At 54.8% G+C, this 16,253-nt stretch overlaps 2 protein-coding genes across 2 annotated transcripts in view; both read right to left on the bottom strand.

Moving 5' to 3' along the window:
* POLE (polymerase (DNA directed), epsilon, catalytic subunit) overlaps positions 1–50 on the bottom strand; it is a 29,344-nt gene extending 29,294 nt beyond the window's left edge. Inside the window, exon 1 of the mRNA XM_010563395.1 lies at positions 10–50. Coding sequence (XP_010561697.1) covers positions 10–50 — 41 coding nt within the window. The remainder of the gene's footprint in view (positions 1–9) is intronic.
* A 1,902-nt stretch (positions 51–1,952) lies between these two features.
* On the bottom strand, positions 1,953–13,866 carry LOC104829259 (caspase recruitment domain-containing protein 8-like). The gene is made up of 12 exons (XM_010563394.1): positions 13,608–13,866; positions 13,023–13,061; positions 12,680–12,744; positions 12,332–12,415; positions 12,202–12,267; positions 11,254–11,312; positions 10,950–11,170; positions 8,390–8,649; positions 7,660–7,785; positions 5,431–5,575; positions 4,570–4,611; positions 1,953–2,926 (listed from the first exon to the last, which is right to left on the bottom strand). The coding sequence occupies exons 1-12, from the start codon at positions 13,864–13,866 to the stop codon at positions 2,664–2,666; spliced, it is 1,629 nt and encodes a 542-aa protein (XP_010561696.1). The 3' UTR covers positions 1,953–2,663.
* Positions 13,867–16,253: the final 2,387 nt, after the last annotated feature.

Genomic DNA, 16,253 nt, shown 5'->3' with positions numbered 1-16,253 from the left:
CGGCCCCACCGCGCTCCCTCGGCGTCCTCCCCGCCGCCCCGCAGCACCATCCCGGCCCGGCCCGGCGCGCCGCCGCGGAAAAAATTTCCCGCGCTGTACCCGGTTCCCGCGAGAGCCACGGGCCCCACTCCGCCCCGCGGCGAGAGCACCAATCAGAGAGCGGCCCCGCCTCCCCCGCGGGCACCTCCCACCAATCCCGGGTTAGAGCGCCCCGCCCCTCCCCCGCCCCGCCCCCTTCCCGCCAAGCACTGCCCGTCCAGCCGCGGCCGCCGAGATCGGTCCGGGCGGGAGGACTGTGTTCGGCTGCCGGGGACCGGTGGTGGCTGCAGCCCCGGTGCCCGCTCCTGCCCGCAAACGCGAACGCCCCTGGGCCAGCTGAGGCACGACCGAGGATTTCTCGACCCCAGCCCGAGCGGTGGACGAGCAGTGCAGCGCACCGTGGGTGCGCGCAAAGAGAGAGAACGGCGTCTGCCGCCTTCGGCACCCCCCGCCGGGATCCCCCCCGCCGGGGTCCCTGCCCGGGCTGGGGAATTTCTCCTTTGTGGATTCAACCGGCAGCGAAGCTGAGCGCGTGTCCCAGAGACGCACGCGTGGACACGCAGACACGGGACACAGGGACGGCCGCAGGCAGGGCGCTGCCGTCATCAGCACCCACGCGCGGGACCCACATCACACACACCAACCCCGTCCCCTCCTCTGCTGTGGCAGAGGCGGGAGGTCACAAGTGCGGGCACACGCACTTCACAAATGCACGCACGTTCGTGGGTCCCCCGAGCACCGGCGTGGCCCCTCTGTCCCCCTGGCACCCCTGCCTGCACCCCAGGCTCAGACTCACCCCAGGGGTCCTTGACTCACCAGCTGGTCCAGCTTGAATTTTGCTGGTGAATGCACAGGCACACCCATGCACACACCCGGTTTGGGGGGGATACTCTTGCCCCCCCCCTCCCCAGACACACAGGCTGTGACACATTCTCCAGCTGCACGGAGCCCCTCATTCGCCTCACACTGGTCGCCCCCAGTAGCTACTTTTGGGGACACCCGTGGCTGGAGATTAAAGACCCCCCACCCACTCCAGTAACTGCACTGGGACCCCACTCACCCCAGCAGGTGACACCAAAGCCCCTGATGCACACACAGGTCTCACCAATAGCTGACACTTGGTCCTTGCAGCACACACACGGGATAGAGTGACATGATGCAGAGAAATAGTTAAGAAAACATTTAATAAGAAAAAATAAAAAGATGGGACAAACTGTGGTGACCAGGCACAGGGCGCAGCCAAACCAGCCCCAGTTTGTACCTCAGTGGCCCCTTTTATACCCCTTTCTGCCTCCCCTCACTTTGTTCCTCCTGGTTCCCCTTCCCATCCCCACAGGTCCATTCCCCCCCACCCACAGCCCGTGTTGGGGTCCCCCTCCTTTGCACACTCAGCACTTGCAAAGCCCAGGCAGATCCTCCTGGAAGGACCAGCCCCAGTGTGGTTTCTGGATAGCCCAAGACTTAGTGTGAGTGGTGATCACTGGTCCCCTTTGCTGCCTCCCTTGTCATCTGGCAGTCAGGTCTGCATCCCTGCATGGTCTTGTTCCCATCTTCCTCCTTTTTGTATTATCCCTGGTTGCTTTGAAGGTCCTCGACCCTTAACGGAGCAGAGACATACTCTTATAGCAGGTTTCAGCAGTGATGTGCTCTCCAGGTGTTCAAGAGAAGGAATAAATATAAAGCAATACTTAAGGCAGCAGTCTCATTTCCACCCTACAAGGCCACAGAGAAGTTGCTGTCTCCACTTAGGCAAGTCTGAATTTCACCTGAGCTGGATCCAAAAAATCTCTTCTGGACACCCGAGCAGACTGCTCCTGCCCTGACTGGTGTGTTCAACAGCAGGAAGATGCCATCAGTAAAGGCAACCACATGATCCAGAAAGGAGCGGACTTTATGTAATTTTACATATGTAAAAATGTAATTTCAAAATAATCTGCCAGCTTTCTTTTGAACATAAAGCAGCTGCTATTCAGTCAGACTTTTCTTGAAGATGCACGAACCCGTATCTCTTATCTTTGCTATTTTTTGTGGCTTCTTTCAGAGGGGCTCCTTCACCCAGCTGCTGCTGGGGTCAGGATGGTCATTTGCTCCTTCAGTGAATTTTGGTCATTTGGGTAAACTAGGCTGGAGGGAAACAAGGAGAAGGTTTGATGTTGATATGGGTTCACATCAACATCTATAGTTTGCTGCGGCTTGCGCATGAGAACAAGCCTTTGCAGACAGCTCTGCATGGTAAAGCAGCTCCCCTCTTCCAGCTGCAAGAGGTGCCCATGGACACTGAGGATGAGGAGGCTGAGCTGGAGGTACCTCTTGTGATGGGAGCTCCTCTGCCAGCAGCTGCAGAGGCCCTGTCTCAGGGAGGCAGACAGGTCCAAGGTATTGGCACTGGATTGGGAACCAACGTCTCATTCCATCAGCTTCTCACCAGTGGCTGACATGACACTGGTTGTCCACTGCTGCCAACCGAGTCAGCCAAGTGAGGTAGGCCTGAGACTGGGTGGTTCAGAAGGCTTATTGCTGCTTTGCACCATGGATTTTGCATTGGAAGGTTGGGATTCAGGTGCTGGTAAACCCGACTGCCTTTCTGTTGCTCCTGTAAGCTAAGCAATTTTAGCAAAAGCAGTCTAGCTGGACTTGTCCAGGTCTGCGATGAGGTATGGGTCTTTCATCTGGAGGATCTGGTAGAGCTGTTCCTGGGCCTCCAGCCCTTTCTTCTCAACTAGCTCCAGCAAAACTTTGTTCTTCCTTTGACTCGTAACTTGACTTTGCACCTCCTCTTCTTCATCGCTGTTGATGACGTTTGCATCCCGTAAGTGTAGCAGAATGCTTGGGAGCTGCCTCATCCTGACACAAAGCTTGGTCTTGTGCTTCTTCAGGAAGGCTGTGCCTAGCAGACACCAAGCCCATGTTACTGTGCTGCACGCAGCCCGGCAGCCGCTAGTGAGTGCCACACTGCAGTATGTGGCATCCTAAGCCAGCGGACACCATGGCTATGCACCCTGTCCCACAGCCACGTGTCTCTATCCCTCCACCAAAAAGGATGGGCACCTGCTGTGCCAGCAGTGGGAGCACTGGAGGCAGGGAAAGGAAGGGGACGGGAACATGAAGTCAGAGCTGGGGAAGGTGAGGTCGGTGGCAGCCCCCATCAGCTGCTGGCAGCTGTCCCCTCTGGGATCCCTACTGTGTCTGGGCATGAAGTTACCATCCTGCCCCTCGCCCTGCAAGGTGAGGAGCTCCTAACTCGGAGCACAGGTCTCTCAAAGCTCTGGAATCTTACAGGATTGCAAGCGGTTTGTAAAGAAACAGAGCCTGGAAAGGCAGCCGACGCCAGTGGGGTGCTGAGCAAGCCCTGGGTCAGTGCAGTGGCCAGCACTGCCTGGCTTCTCCTCCCAAGCCTCCACCCAGTCCTCCTAGGCGAGGCTGAAGTGGGCACCCAGATGGACATCTCCTTCTAGAATCACAGGATGGTTTGGGTTGTAAGGGACCTTTAAAGACCACCTAGTCCAACCCCCCTGCCATGGGCAGGGACATCTTTCACTAGACCAGGTTGCTCAAAGCCCCATCCAGCCTGGCCTTGAACAGTTCCTATGAGGAGGCATCCACAGCTTCTCTGGGCAACCTGTTCCAATGGCTCACCACCCTCAGCGTAAAAAATGTCTTCCTTATATCCAATCTCAACCTGCCCTCTTTCAGCTTAAAACCATTGCCCCTTGTCCTGTTCTTGCTCTCATCTGCCACCCTGCTTTCCTGGTGCTCTCAGGCAGGTTCTAGGCCAGTGTGGTGACTCCACATGCATGGCAAGGAAAAAGAATAATGCTGAAATGTCCAAATTTGTGTCTGTCTGAGCCAGGCCTATCTGCCTCAACCTGTGGCTTAGCTGCCTGGGTGTCCTCTTGGATCTGGCCTTTCATTAGTAAGATGAGATGTAAGAGGTAATGAAGTATTGCAGCCCTGGAGAAATTAGGCTGGGCAAAAAACTGCAAAACTGCTGGGCAGCACGTTGTTGTTACTGTATTTGAAGCAAAGCCGCTTGGTCAGAAAGTCCTGGAGCTGCTGTAAAGGTGGCCCTGCCATCCCTTCTGCCAATGACTGGTTGCAAGCTCCTTCCCAGAGGCCTCACTCCCGTGAAAAATGCTCCCATTTGGCACAGGGGCCGTCAGCCCCTGAGCTGGCTGTATGGGATGCAGCAGCTGTACCACTTACTAGAAGTCCAATGAAATATTATTTATGGACTGTGAACTGTACTAGCTGCAGCTCATTCTCTGTGACAACAGCATGTCTGCCCCCAAAGAAGGCAAACCAGTTTGGAGGGTCACCTGCGCTATCCCACTTTACCCACCAGCATGGCACAGAGCCTGCTGCCAGCAAGGTGGGAATAAAAGTTTGAGGTTGCACCTTTCAAGGCTTTTTGTCTAGAAAGTATCATAAAGATGGGAAAAGAGGCTGATATCTGCTTTATACCAGAGGATGGTGAGCTCCAAAGAAATAGATTCAGACTCTATAAATGCAGCTCTGAAACACTGTACTGACCTGACAAGGTCTTGGAGACACAGGCAGGAAGATTAATATCACCTGAAAGAGAAAGGAGAGAGATCACTGAAATGATGGTGCCTCGTCTTCCACACCACCTTCCTGAGGTGCCTAATCCTCCATGAAGCCGTTAGCCATTCCTCCTACTGTTCCTGCCCATCTGTGGAGAACTCAATAAAAGGCACTGGGCTCTGCGTGTTTGTAGGTGTTACTTTTAGGGGGTGCTGGATTAGACTAACAGAGAAGGGGTCTCAAGGCATGCTGAGCAGTACCATACCCTGCGCCTGTGACATGCTGCTGCCCGCAGCTCCTCTGCCAAGCTTTCCCACAGAGGACCCCACAGGTGGGTGTTGCTACATGAAGTTAATGGCATGTGCAGTGGCTGCTGAGCCGACCCAGCAGCAGCTGGGCAGAGAGGTGTGGAGATTAGCAACCTGCTGGTCTGGAGCCGGGTGCACGTAAAATGTTGATTTTCACTAAAATTCTCCTTACCTCCTCTGCATTGCACAGTGGTTGCACTAGTTTGTCCATGGGTGTTCATTACATTAATGGACTTTTAAAAACAAGTCAGATTTCTATGCATACAGTAGCCAAGAGAACAGAGACACTGATAGTACCATCATGCTCTCTTAAACCCCAGCATCTGAAATTCCACATTAAATCTGAAGCTCTGGTCTACTCACATTGGGGTGTCCTTTCAGGTCCCTATTCTTCAGTGGCCAATTGCTGCATGCACAGGGTTTGCTTTCCCTGCAGGATGCGTGGACAAGTGTGACCACAAAATGCGTGAAGTCTGCTTGAGCGGTGCACCTCTGCTTTTGCTAAGGCAAATGAGTCCCTAGATAGACCTGCTGTTCCTACCTGATCTCAGTGATGCCCTCCAGACCACGGAGTCATCGCGTGTATCTATCATAGAGAACCTAATTTCCTCTGCCATCTTCCTGATGTAGATCTCGACAAAGAGCTGCTCTTCCCTTGGACTCTTGTAGCAAAATGGCAAGCGTGCCTGTAAAGGTAAGAAGCAAGTTGAGTCTCTCTCACCATGGGGAGCTGCAGTGAATTCGCATTCATGATGCTTTGTTTCCTGGCCATACCAGCAAGAGGAAAGACAAGGGAAGATGCACATGTCAAGGCTCTGCTATGCTGCCAATATCACACATTTGGGATGGAAAGGACCTCTGGAGTCTCTTATCTGACCTACCTCTCAAAGATAGACCAATGTCAAGTCTAGATCTGCTCAGCTGGGGCTTTGTCTAGCTGAAGTACTGAAAACCTCAAAGAGCAGAGAATCACCACCTTCTAACCTTCCCTGATGGCTGCATCTCCACCAAGTGATAAAATTTTTCCTAACTTTTGGCCTGAACTTCCCACGTTGCAACTTATGGCTTTTACCACTTTTACCTGACACTGCTGAGAGCTTGGCTCTGTCATCTCTACAACTGCTCTCCAAGGCAGACTGCCCAGTTACTACCTGGTCATTCCAGGAAGTGGGAAAACAAAACCCTACCTCGTGATTCAGTTTATGACTGTCTCTCAAACAAGCTGAAGGCCCCAGCTGTTTGGGGCAGCGCTTAGCTCAGTAGCAGGATTGTAGCTGCAAGAGGGAATGATGAATAACCTGGAGGGGAGGGATGACATTCAGAGGAAGCTGGAAAGGCTGGAAAACTTAGCTGGCAGGAGGCTCATGCAATTTGGCAAAGGGAAATGTAGAGTCCTGCATTTGGGATGGAATAGCCTCACACCAGAGAAGAGCCTGGGCGCTGGGTGGATGCAGAAAGCAGCTTTGCAGGGAAGGACTCAGGAGTCCTGGTGGGCATGAAGTTGAACAGGAGTCAGCAGTGTGCCCTGGCAGCAAAGGCTGGCTGCAACCAGGGCTGTATTAGCAAGACCACAGCCAGCACAGTGAGGTCAGGGATTCTTTCCCTCTGTTCAGCACTTGTGAGACCGCATTTGGGCACTGGGTTTGGGGCTTCCCAATACAAGAAAGACATGGACCACCTGGAGCAAGGCCAGCTCCAGGCTGGAGCGCATGATATGCAAGCAGAGGCAGAGGGAATTGAATTTGTTTGACATGGAGAAGAGAAAGTCACAGGGAGAACTAATCACTGTCTTTAATAATGTGAAGGGGGACTAAAGAAAAGAGAGAGCCAGCCTCCTGGAAGTGCATAGTGATGAGAAGAGAGGCAACAGGCACAGCCTGCAGCAAGGGAAGCTCCAATTAGATAATAGGGAAAAAAAATCACAATGAGGGTGTTACAACACTGGACTGGAGACCCAGGGAGGCTGTGGTATCTCCATCCTTGGAGATATTCAACCTTGACCAGACATGGCCTTGAGCACCTTGATCTAACTTTAAAATTCACATGCTTTGAGCAAGTGGTTGGACCCTAGACCTCCTGAGGTCCTACCCAACCTAAGTTTTTCTGATTCCCTTTTCATAATTATGGTGCAGTGCACATCCATGAAAGGAGATTTTCATAACCAGCGATGAACGTGCCATTGGACTGTCATCAGCTGCTCTCAGGATGTCACAAACACCTGTATAAAACAAGTAACCACAGGGACTAAATGGCCAAATCTTCCTAGATTTTCCCAGCCATTCCAATCTGATTGCCACAGGGCATGGTGCTCAAAATCAGAAATCCTCAAATGGAGTTTCAATAGAGAAAGAAGTCATGTCACATCATGGCATAGAGAGAAAGTCTTTCTCCAGTCCTGCTTCTGGGCTGAAGGAAACTCACTGCAGATGAGATGAAGATGAAGGACTTGGGACCACACCTGAGTCAACACCTCTGAAATTCCTTCTTGATATGCAGCTATGGTAAGTCGAGCAAGTCTCACATTATGACTTCTGCCATAAGGAAAAACAAACGCAGTCCCTCTGGGGCTTTGAGGTGTGCTCTGTGCTCTTTCTGGGGATGTGTATCATGAAATACCTTTGCCACTTGTAACTAGTACAGCTCCCTGCACCTCTGCCTCTGGGAGCTAGTAAGGTAGATTCTGGTAGCAGAATATGGCTGAAGACAGAGACTTCTTGTACTTTCTATTTCACTGCAAAAAAAAAAAAGAAAAGGGAGCAATCCCACTTACTTCAGGCATTATCACCACGGAATTTGTACTGGTCACCTGGTAAATGCAGCCAAAGAACAGAGGGCTGAACGGAGAAGGCTTGGGAATAAGCTTTGAATTCCAATTCATTTCTTGTTTTTCAACGGCCTGTAAACATCAAGCATTGCTTTTGAGACAGGAAAAAAAAAAGAGCTGTGAACTGGAGGTAGCCCTCGGAAAGTCAAGAAGAGAAGAGACCGACCTAGTCAGAACAGACCGCTGAGTGTGTATTACAGGCAGTGCTGTGCTTCAGGGGCCAGGCAGCTCCCACTCAATGCACGCAAGAACCTACCATGTGCAGGCAGGAACATGGGCAGAGTTATGCACTGTCACTCTGTGAAAGAGAGTAAGGGCTTGCACACAACAGGAGAACAGTCAGTATGCAGCCAGCTATTGCTGTGGCTGGCAGTGGCCAGTAAGTCCTGCATCTGCTCCTTGTTGCAGAGCATCCTGTGCCATGGCTTTGCTCATGCTCAGACATGCTGTCCCAGCTGAAAGCACGGAGAGCAATTCCTGGAGGCATCTGTGAACCAGGGGAGTGGGGCAAGGATGCTGTCCTGCGTTGGGAGATGGGGGCACAGGACTGTCTGTGAATCAGAGGCTGGTGGCAAAAAAAATGGGAGGCATCCTAGCTTATCAAATCCAGCCCCTGCTACTGCAGCCAGCCCAGATGTCATCCTTTTTTAACACAGTCAAGTTCCCTCCATCTTACCTGCTTCACAGACTTGTCATCTGGGATCAGGTAGAGGTGAAGAGTTGTATTTGCAGCACTGAGCTGCTGGAAGATTAGCACCGAGGAGTGCATAGGGAATGAATTTAAGGTTGAACGTAACCTCCTCCAAAGCACCCCAAGCAGTGAGAAGCTGGGATTCTCCAGGACAGCAGAGAAAGCGATCAGTCTGGTCGGTCTCTCCAGGATCATCGTCCCAGATTTAAAATGGGCGATGGAGAACAGGCTGGTATTTACATCTTCTGCAAGAGTCAGCAAAGGCAACAAGGTTCTGTTTAGTCATCCTGGCACCCTCTCGGGCTGGCTTCTTCTCTTTAAGTCTTTAGCAGCAGAAAGGACACATGCACCCACACTTGATGACATGCTCTGCTTTAGGTCCCATGTGTGCCCTGGGCTTTTGGGGTTTAGCAGGGAGTTGCAGGCCTTTGGCAGTCTTCCTGCAGGCTCAGAAAACTGCAAATCTGAAGGTGGCAGCTTGGGACCATGAAAATTGTCAGACTGCATCCGTGCAGCATCCTGTGTACAAGTGCTACACCACCATGTACCGGGTTGGCAGACGGTCGCTTTGATCACCAGAACAGCCTAAACATCCCGAGATGACATCCCTAGGGATGACTGGGTCAGGGAGCTCTGCTGATGCCTAGTCACCTGGAATATCTCTGGAGCATGCTTTGCTATTAACCTGACAGATTAATACAATTACAGCTTTTTGCTTAGCACAGCTATGTCAGTGAAGAGTGCATAGAGCCGCTTTTCGGCCAGCATGGCTGTGCTTGCCAGGCTCTGGGCAGGAGATGGAGCCATGCAACAAGAAACTCCTTTTGCGGCATGCTCTGTTTCAGAAGAGGACTTGGCTTTGCCAGGAAAAGTCCCTCAGCCAGCACACCCAGTGCCTGTGTCAGGGCCCCCCAGCACAGGGACTGGGACTCCTCTGCATGCTCTGCAGCCCAGCCACGGGTGCTGATGCTCCTTCTCTGCTCTTATGGGTTTGTGTGGTGGGGTTTTTTGGTAGCAGGGGAGGGGGCTACAGGGGTGGCTCCTGTGAGAAGCTGCTAGAAGCTTCCCCAGCTCCAAGTCGGACCTGCCACTGGCCAAGGCAGAGCCCATCAATGACAGTGGTAACACCTGTGGGAGAACAGATTTAAGAAGGGGAACCTGCAGTGAGTAGTGGGATTGGCATATGAGAGGACCTTCTCTGAGGATACGGAGGTGCCCTCACAGCCTGTGGTGAGGAGGCAGGTTGTTCCCCCCGCCAGCCCGTGGAGGGGAGTGGGGAAGCAGATGCTCACCTGAAGTCCAGGGAGGAACCCATGCTGGAGCAGTCTGATGCCCCCAAAGACGGCTGTGACACCATGCTAAAGCCCGCACCAGACCAGGTACATGCCCCCGAAGATGCCTGTCACTCCATTGGAAAGCCTGCACTGGAGCAGCTGCTCCCTCAAGGACTGGACCTTGTAGAAAGGACTCATGGTGGAGCAGTTCATGAAAAGCTGCAGCCCGTGGGAAAGACTCATGTTAGAGAAGTTCATGGAGGACTGTCTCCCGCGGGCTGGACCCCAAGGTGAAGCAAGGGAAGAGCGACGAGTCCTCCCCCTGAGGAGGACGAAGCGGCAGAGACAAGGTGTGATGAACTGACCCCAACCCCCATTCCCTGTCCCCTTGTGCTGTAGCGGGGAGGAAGGGGAGAAATTGGGAGTGGAGTTGAGCTGGAAAGGAAGGAAAGGTGGGGGGAAGGTGTTTTAAGATTTGGTTTTACTTCTCATTATCCTTGTTTTGACTTGATTTGTAGTAAATTAAATTGATTTTGTTTCTTGCCCAAGCTGAGCCTGTCTTTTGTCCATGACCGTAAGTGGGGACTGATCCCTCCCCGTCCATGGCCAGCAGGGTGGAGTGAGTGAGAGGCTTCGTGGTGCTTTGTTACTGGCTGGGTTTAAACCATGATATCTGCTCATTAATAGCAGCTCATTAAGAGCACTGCAGGGCAGAGGTCCCAGGTCCAAGCCTTGTGGCTCCTCATGTTGCCTGGGTGAAAATGGACAATTTCATTCCCCTTATTCTTCTGCCTGGACCAGTTCTGACCTACTGCATCCCACCCTGGGGTGGTCCAGCCTGTGGGTGGGCACAGCCAGCCGGCTCCTGTCCTGGTGGAGCAGAGCAGGGATGGCCATTGCCATACACAGCTGCCATAGATGCAAAGAACTGAGAAACTCTCTGGGGGAGCCCAGGGGCTGATCTGCAGCTGGGCTGGCATAGTGCCCAGGTATCATCATGGCACCTGGGAAGAGAGGGTGGGTGAGGAGGGGCTGGTGGTGTGGAGCAAGAGCTGGGGAGGGCATCACTGCAAAGCCTTGATAGAAAGCGAGAGAAGGATGAAGGATGCCAAAGCAAAGCAGAGGAATACAAGGGAGTACAGGGGACCTCAGAGGGAAGGGAGAATTTGGCCCTGTCTGGAGAGAGGTCTCCAAAGAGCTGGAGACATCCCCAGGGGGGACAGGCTGAGGGATGGTGGCTTGGGAGACCCAGGTCCCTGCAGCTGCTGTACCTGCCAGGCAGATGAAGTGGGGGAGATGCACTGACTGCACGACCCCAGGCTGCACCTCAATGTGGAAGAGGGGTCCAGCAGGTGACCATGTTTCCTGGTCAGCCTCGCTCAGGTGCCTGGTCCAGGTGGCATATCTGTAGGTGATGGTCACTGCCGACTTCACCTTGAAGCTGAGGCCTGTGATGGAGCACTGGAAGATGCCTGCACCAGGGAGGTGAGCTCTGCAGGTGGGAGGGATGACAGGCTCATGCCACCTGGGACAGGGCTTTTGGAAGGTGCTCCCGCTTCACCCGACAGCTCTTACCGGTACACGGTGCGGCACTTGAAGTCTTGGGTTATCTCCGGTGTCACTTCTGGAAGAACCTGCAACAAGAGCGTGGCCAGTTTGCCACTGGATGGGGTATTGCACACTGGCTGCTGCTTGCAGGAGGCGTGCTGGGATTTACAGTGAAGCACAATTCAGTTTGGCATGGGAGCTTGGAGCCTTGCAAGTAGCAGCAGTGGATCAGCAGCTGCTGCCTGGTGCCCAGAAAGGCATCACCCTCATCAGTGAAGAGACCAGAAAAATTGACTGGCAACAACCCTGTCCTGGGATCTGAAACAAGCACTGGCCATGTCTGAGGCTTAGTGACCCCTTCAATGCGGGTACCTGTAGGGGAGCCCAAGAGAAATCCTGTGTGCAGGCACAGCAAGGAGGACTGAACACTTAGCCCCACTTGGGTAGATGCCACCGGGGTGGGGAAGGCATCGGTTAGTCCATGCATCCCCCATGCATCAGTAGGAAAGATAAGGGGTGAACACACAGAGCAGCTCCTGGAGCTCCAAACTACATGTTTCATCCACTGATTTTTAGAATGTATTTTCCAGATAGGAAAGTTTCTGTTTCCTGAGAGAGAAAATATTCTTGGCTGCTGACTTTCTTGTAAGGCCTGGGCTGTTCCTGCTCTGCCATGGTGTATCAGCGGAGAGGACAGTGGCCACAGGCAGACAAAATGTTTAGCAGTGAGAATAAATTTGTGATGTGAGCAAGTGGAACTTGTCTTCCCATGTGCTTGAAAGCTGGGGCAGCGCGTGCTGAGTTAGTGTAGCAAAAGGGACTGGAGTCTTCTGGAGGATGAAGAACTGCTGCGAATAACAGGTTTTGAAGGCACACCCAGCCCCCGGGGTGAGAACCAGGGTCAGTCCCAGGCTCCCTGCTGTGCTATTTCCTTCAGGTGCGACAGTGCCCTGCCAGGACCAGCAAAGCCCTTACCTCCCTCACGCAGCGCCAGCATTTTCTCTGCAGTGGTGGGTCCAAGACCAGCTGGTGATAGCTCTCCTGCAGAGCAGAACATAGGAGAAAGCACTCACAAGCTGTATTTCTCCCCTACAGCTGCCCTTGCCTGCTGGAGGCAGGAGGAGAGGTCTTCTGAGAGCATGAGCAACACGCCCAGCATCAGGTGTAGTGCTGGCCCTGCTCCCCGCTCCTGCAGGGAGAAAAGAGGCTGGTGCAGGAGTCGTGCCCACCTGGCCTGCCGGCAGGGTGAGATCACTCTGCTGGGACCAAGGGCAGCACCCACTGGCCCCCACCACCCGGCACGGTGCTGCAGTGGTGATGGGCAGCACCAGACCCCCCCATCCACAGGGCCTGCTGTGAGCCTGTGCGCTGCAGCTGTGCCTTCCTCCCCAGCCCTGTGGTGCTCCTCACTCAGGCACCCCAGCCTCAGGCATCGTGTCCTGCGAGACCTCACCTGTCCACTCCCTGAGGCCTCGTCTGTCAGAGATTTGTGAGGGTCTGCCACCATCTTCCTTATGTCTGGAACAAGAGGAACACACTGTCATTCTTGCCTCACGTTTGGGAGAAGAAGCCATCCTGGAGCAGCATTCACCCAACCTTCCTGATCCCATTAGCTGCACCAGTCCCCTCATATACCACCGCGTGCTCCCACATCTACCGCAACTTCCACGTTCTCCTCCACGAGCTGTGGCAGGGACACGCTCACCACCATGCAGTGAGTTGAGGGCCTATGCTCATCACCATGCAGCTCCACCAGCCCCGCTGCACCAGGTTGTCAGTGAGGACCAGGGCATTACCTAAAGATTGGCGTTTGACAGGTTCACCGCCACCTCGCACTGCAAGAGCAACACAAAGCAGAGGAGAGATCAGGAGCCAGGTTATGTCCAGAGGGTTATCCCATCCTCTGCCCATCCTCTCCCTCTTCTTCACGCTTTTGCTGTGAAACCTCTTCCTGCCAGTTTGTGCCCACTCGCACCAAGCTGCCGGGCACCAGGAATCCGACCCAGCTGCCTGTCCCAGAAGGGGCTGAGAACACGGTCCCAGCCTCCACTTCCCCATCCCTCCCTGCTGCCATGCAAAGAGCAGATTTCTTGCTCAGCTTCCAGGAGCAGAGTTCTTCCTCTCCCTCCTGCCTTCCTCCTGCATAGGTGCATCCCTGGGCCCTCACCTTCCTCCCACATTCCAGTGCAAGTGTGCTCTGGCAGGTCCCTGGTGCTCACACAGCCGCAGCCACCTTGTCCCTTCCCTCCTGCCTGCGGAGGCTCCTGCCTGTGGTCCTTGCCAGGGTCCTTCCTTAGGAGACACCCCAATCTGCACCCACTCCCCCTCTCCCACCTCCAGAAGGATCCTCACCCACCTCCTCCGGCCCACCCTGCACTTACGTCTTCGAAAATATGACAAACAGGACATGGGTGTGATTTCATAGTGTCGCAGGGTCAGGTTGTCCTCCATCTGTCTGCCGCCGTAGATCAGCCTTCCGCTTTCGCGGGTCAGGGAGGAGTCCTGTGCGCTCAGCTTGTCCATAACCTCCCCCACACTGTCATCCAGAGACACTGGCACTGCAAACGTTCTGCCAAACCAAGTCTCAATGAAGATGGAGAATTTGTCGGGGCTGTTGGCCGCAGGCTGCTGCTCCGCCATGGTCTCTCTTTCAGCCATGCCAGAAGATCCGAGGCTCCAGCTTCGTCACTTCCCAAGAAACCGAAAGTGCTGGGTGACGTCAGGGCTGATCTGCTGCCAAAGCATCTTTGTGCCTCAGCTGAGCGCTCCTCCTCCTGCCCACATCACCTGCCTGCACCCGGCTTTCTCCCCTGCCTGCACCAGGCTTTCTCCCCTGGGCTGTCCCATTCGCACAACTTCTCTCCCTTGCCACCTTCCCTTTCCCCTTCTCCCCCATCCAGCTCCTGTTCCAAGATTTCCTTCCTTGGGGAAGGCAGAGCAGGGCTGTGCAGGCAAGGGCAGAGCTTTTTTTCCGAGGGAACAGAGCAGCAGAGGCTTGGATCCAGCCTGGAAAGCAGGTCTAGGGGTGTCAGAGTGTCCCCCGCTGGGTTACAGGGGTCACCCCAGCGCCTGCCTTTCACCCAGTCCCCAGCATATCCCTGCCCTCCCTTCCCTGCCAGCCCTGCGTGTGCCCAGGTTGGGCAGGATGCAGCTCTGCCTGTCCCAGGCTGCATGGGGGACCTGCCTGTCCCCATTCCTGCTGCAGTGGCATGTGGCGGGGTTAATTTGGGGGTGGTGGCAGGTGCAGGGCTGCGGGTTGTCATTGCCCTGACCCCTGCAGAGCTGGCAGGGAGCTGAGGGTAGGCAGCATGGTGGGCAGCTGTCTAGCACTGCTGGCATGGCCCTGTCAGCCCCCCAGTGAGACCCGCAGGCCCTGCCGCACAGCATCCACTGCCCCCACCAGCAGGCCCAGGATGGCTAAGCACCCTGCCACATGCACCAGGGTGCCTGGGGCAGCCCAGGAGCCTGGCAGGAGGGGCAGGACCTGCTGGTGACATTCAGGGCTCCCTCTGCCCTGGCAGAGGGAGACTGAGGACATTTCAGTGACAGACCCTGTGGTCCAGGCAGTGGCCAATGTGGGACTGGCGTCAGAGTGATGGAGTCAGTGCCCAGAGCCCAAGGCTGCACTCCAAGAGACGGTGATGGCGGATGCCCAGCAGCTCTGCAGTATTTATGGGGAAGGGAGGACCACCCACAGCCATCCCTCAGGGCTGGGGCTGCCCGCACGCTCTGCTGTCATGGGTCCTTGCCCTAGCCCAGTCACCCCATTGCAGGCAGAGCTGCATCTCCCAATGTTCCCGGGACAGCACAGCCCCATGGTGCTGCTTTGTCCCTCCCCAGGAGCAATGTGCTCGGCCCCACAAGGTGCACCAAAAGAGCCCCAAATCTTGTACGCTTGTAGTGTCAGCTGAGCCTGACCACCCATGGCCTGCTGACAGAGCTTACTGTTGGGATAATTCCCTGCAAAGCCATTTATCGACTCCTACCAAGGCCCAGTCCTTGCTCTTTGCTTGGCAGCTGCATGGGAATGTTTTTCCACAGCAGAGGTCAAAAATCCTGCTTGCTGGGTACGGAAACGGAGGTGGCTGTTGGCTGCCACAGGTCCCCACTGCCAGCAGTACTGCATCCTGTGGGATGAGCTCTGCACCATGACCCGGCCAGGCACAGCACCACGTGTGGGGATGCTCCTGCTCCGCTGCCTGCAGACATACCCAGTGGACCTGGTGTTGCTTCTCCTGCCTTAAAGCTGGGGCAGCTCCATGAGCATCCACAGTCCCTCTGGCAAGGCCGTGGAAGCATATGGCTGCCTGGGGCTCCTGCATCTGCAGGCTCCATCCGTGGGTAGTTTTTTTAACAGCAGTGAAAACCACAGCTGAACAGCCCAGTTTTAAGCCTCTCACCTCATTTGGAGCAGGGAGCAAAGAACTAAAGCTGTGCATCAGAGGACAGTGAACCACCTGGACAACCTCAGGGAGTCATATCATCAGGGTGTAAGACAGCAGTGACCCAAGACAATCTGTATCCGGGGGAGGAAAAACCCTTCCTCTGTATCCAGTGTGGTCTCAAAAGTCATAGAGGTAAAACAGAGGACGTATTTGGTGCATGCAATAAGAAAAGGCACACAGAGATGCTGACACTCTCCCCAACAGGGTATGGTGGAGAAGGAAAATAGTTTACTGGGGAGAACAGAAACGTGCCAGGCAGGCAGGAGGGGGCAGAGGTCCCTGCCTCCAGGGGGAGAGCAGAGAAACGCGAATCCAGAAGGAAAATGTAAGCCAAGTGACCCGGGAAAGGCCGGCCCAGGTTCCTTCCAGGAGGGCAGGAATAACCCCGGGGGCCGCCGCCGCCGCCGCCGCTGCCCAGCCCCGCTCCACCCAGCGGCAACAAAAACGCCTCTTGGCGCGCCCGGGGCCAGCGTGGCCACCCACGGCACGTCAGTCCCGGCGGCGGGAAGGGCCGGCGGGGACCCCCCTCCCCTCCCGGTTCTCCGCTCCCCGCCGCCGGTGCCGTCTCCGGGGCGGGCGCCT

This window comes from Haliaeetus leucocephalus, unplaced genomic scaffold (genome assembly GCF_000737465.1).
Source record: "Haliaeetus leucocephalus isolate CR32 unplaced genomic scaffold, Haliaeetus_leucocephalus-4.0 Scaffold165, whole genome shotgun sequence".
Classification (NCBI taxonomy): domain Eukaryota; kingdom Metazoa; phylum Chordata; class Aves; order Accipitriformes; family Accipitridae; genus Haliaeetus; species Haliaeetus leucocephalus.
This window is presented reverse-complemented; position numbering and strand designations above follow the sequence as displayed.

Coding starts and splice junctions, on each gene's coding strand:
- LOC104829259 (XM_010563394.1), bottom strand. CDS start 13,866: ATGGCGGAGCAGCAGCCTGCGGCCAACAGCCCCGACAAATTCTCCATC. Junction 13,062..13,607: donor TTTGTCATATTTTCGAAGAC/GTAAGTGCAGGG, acceptor TTGCTCTTGCAG/TGCGAGGTGGCGGTGAACCT. Junction 4,612..5,430: donor GAGGGCATCACTGAGATCAG/GTAGGAACAGCA, acceptor TTTCTCTTTCAG/GTGATATTAATCTTCCTGCC.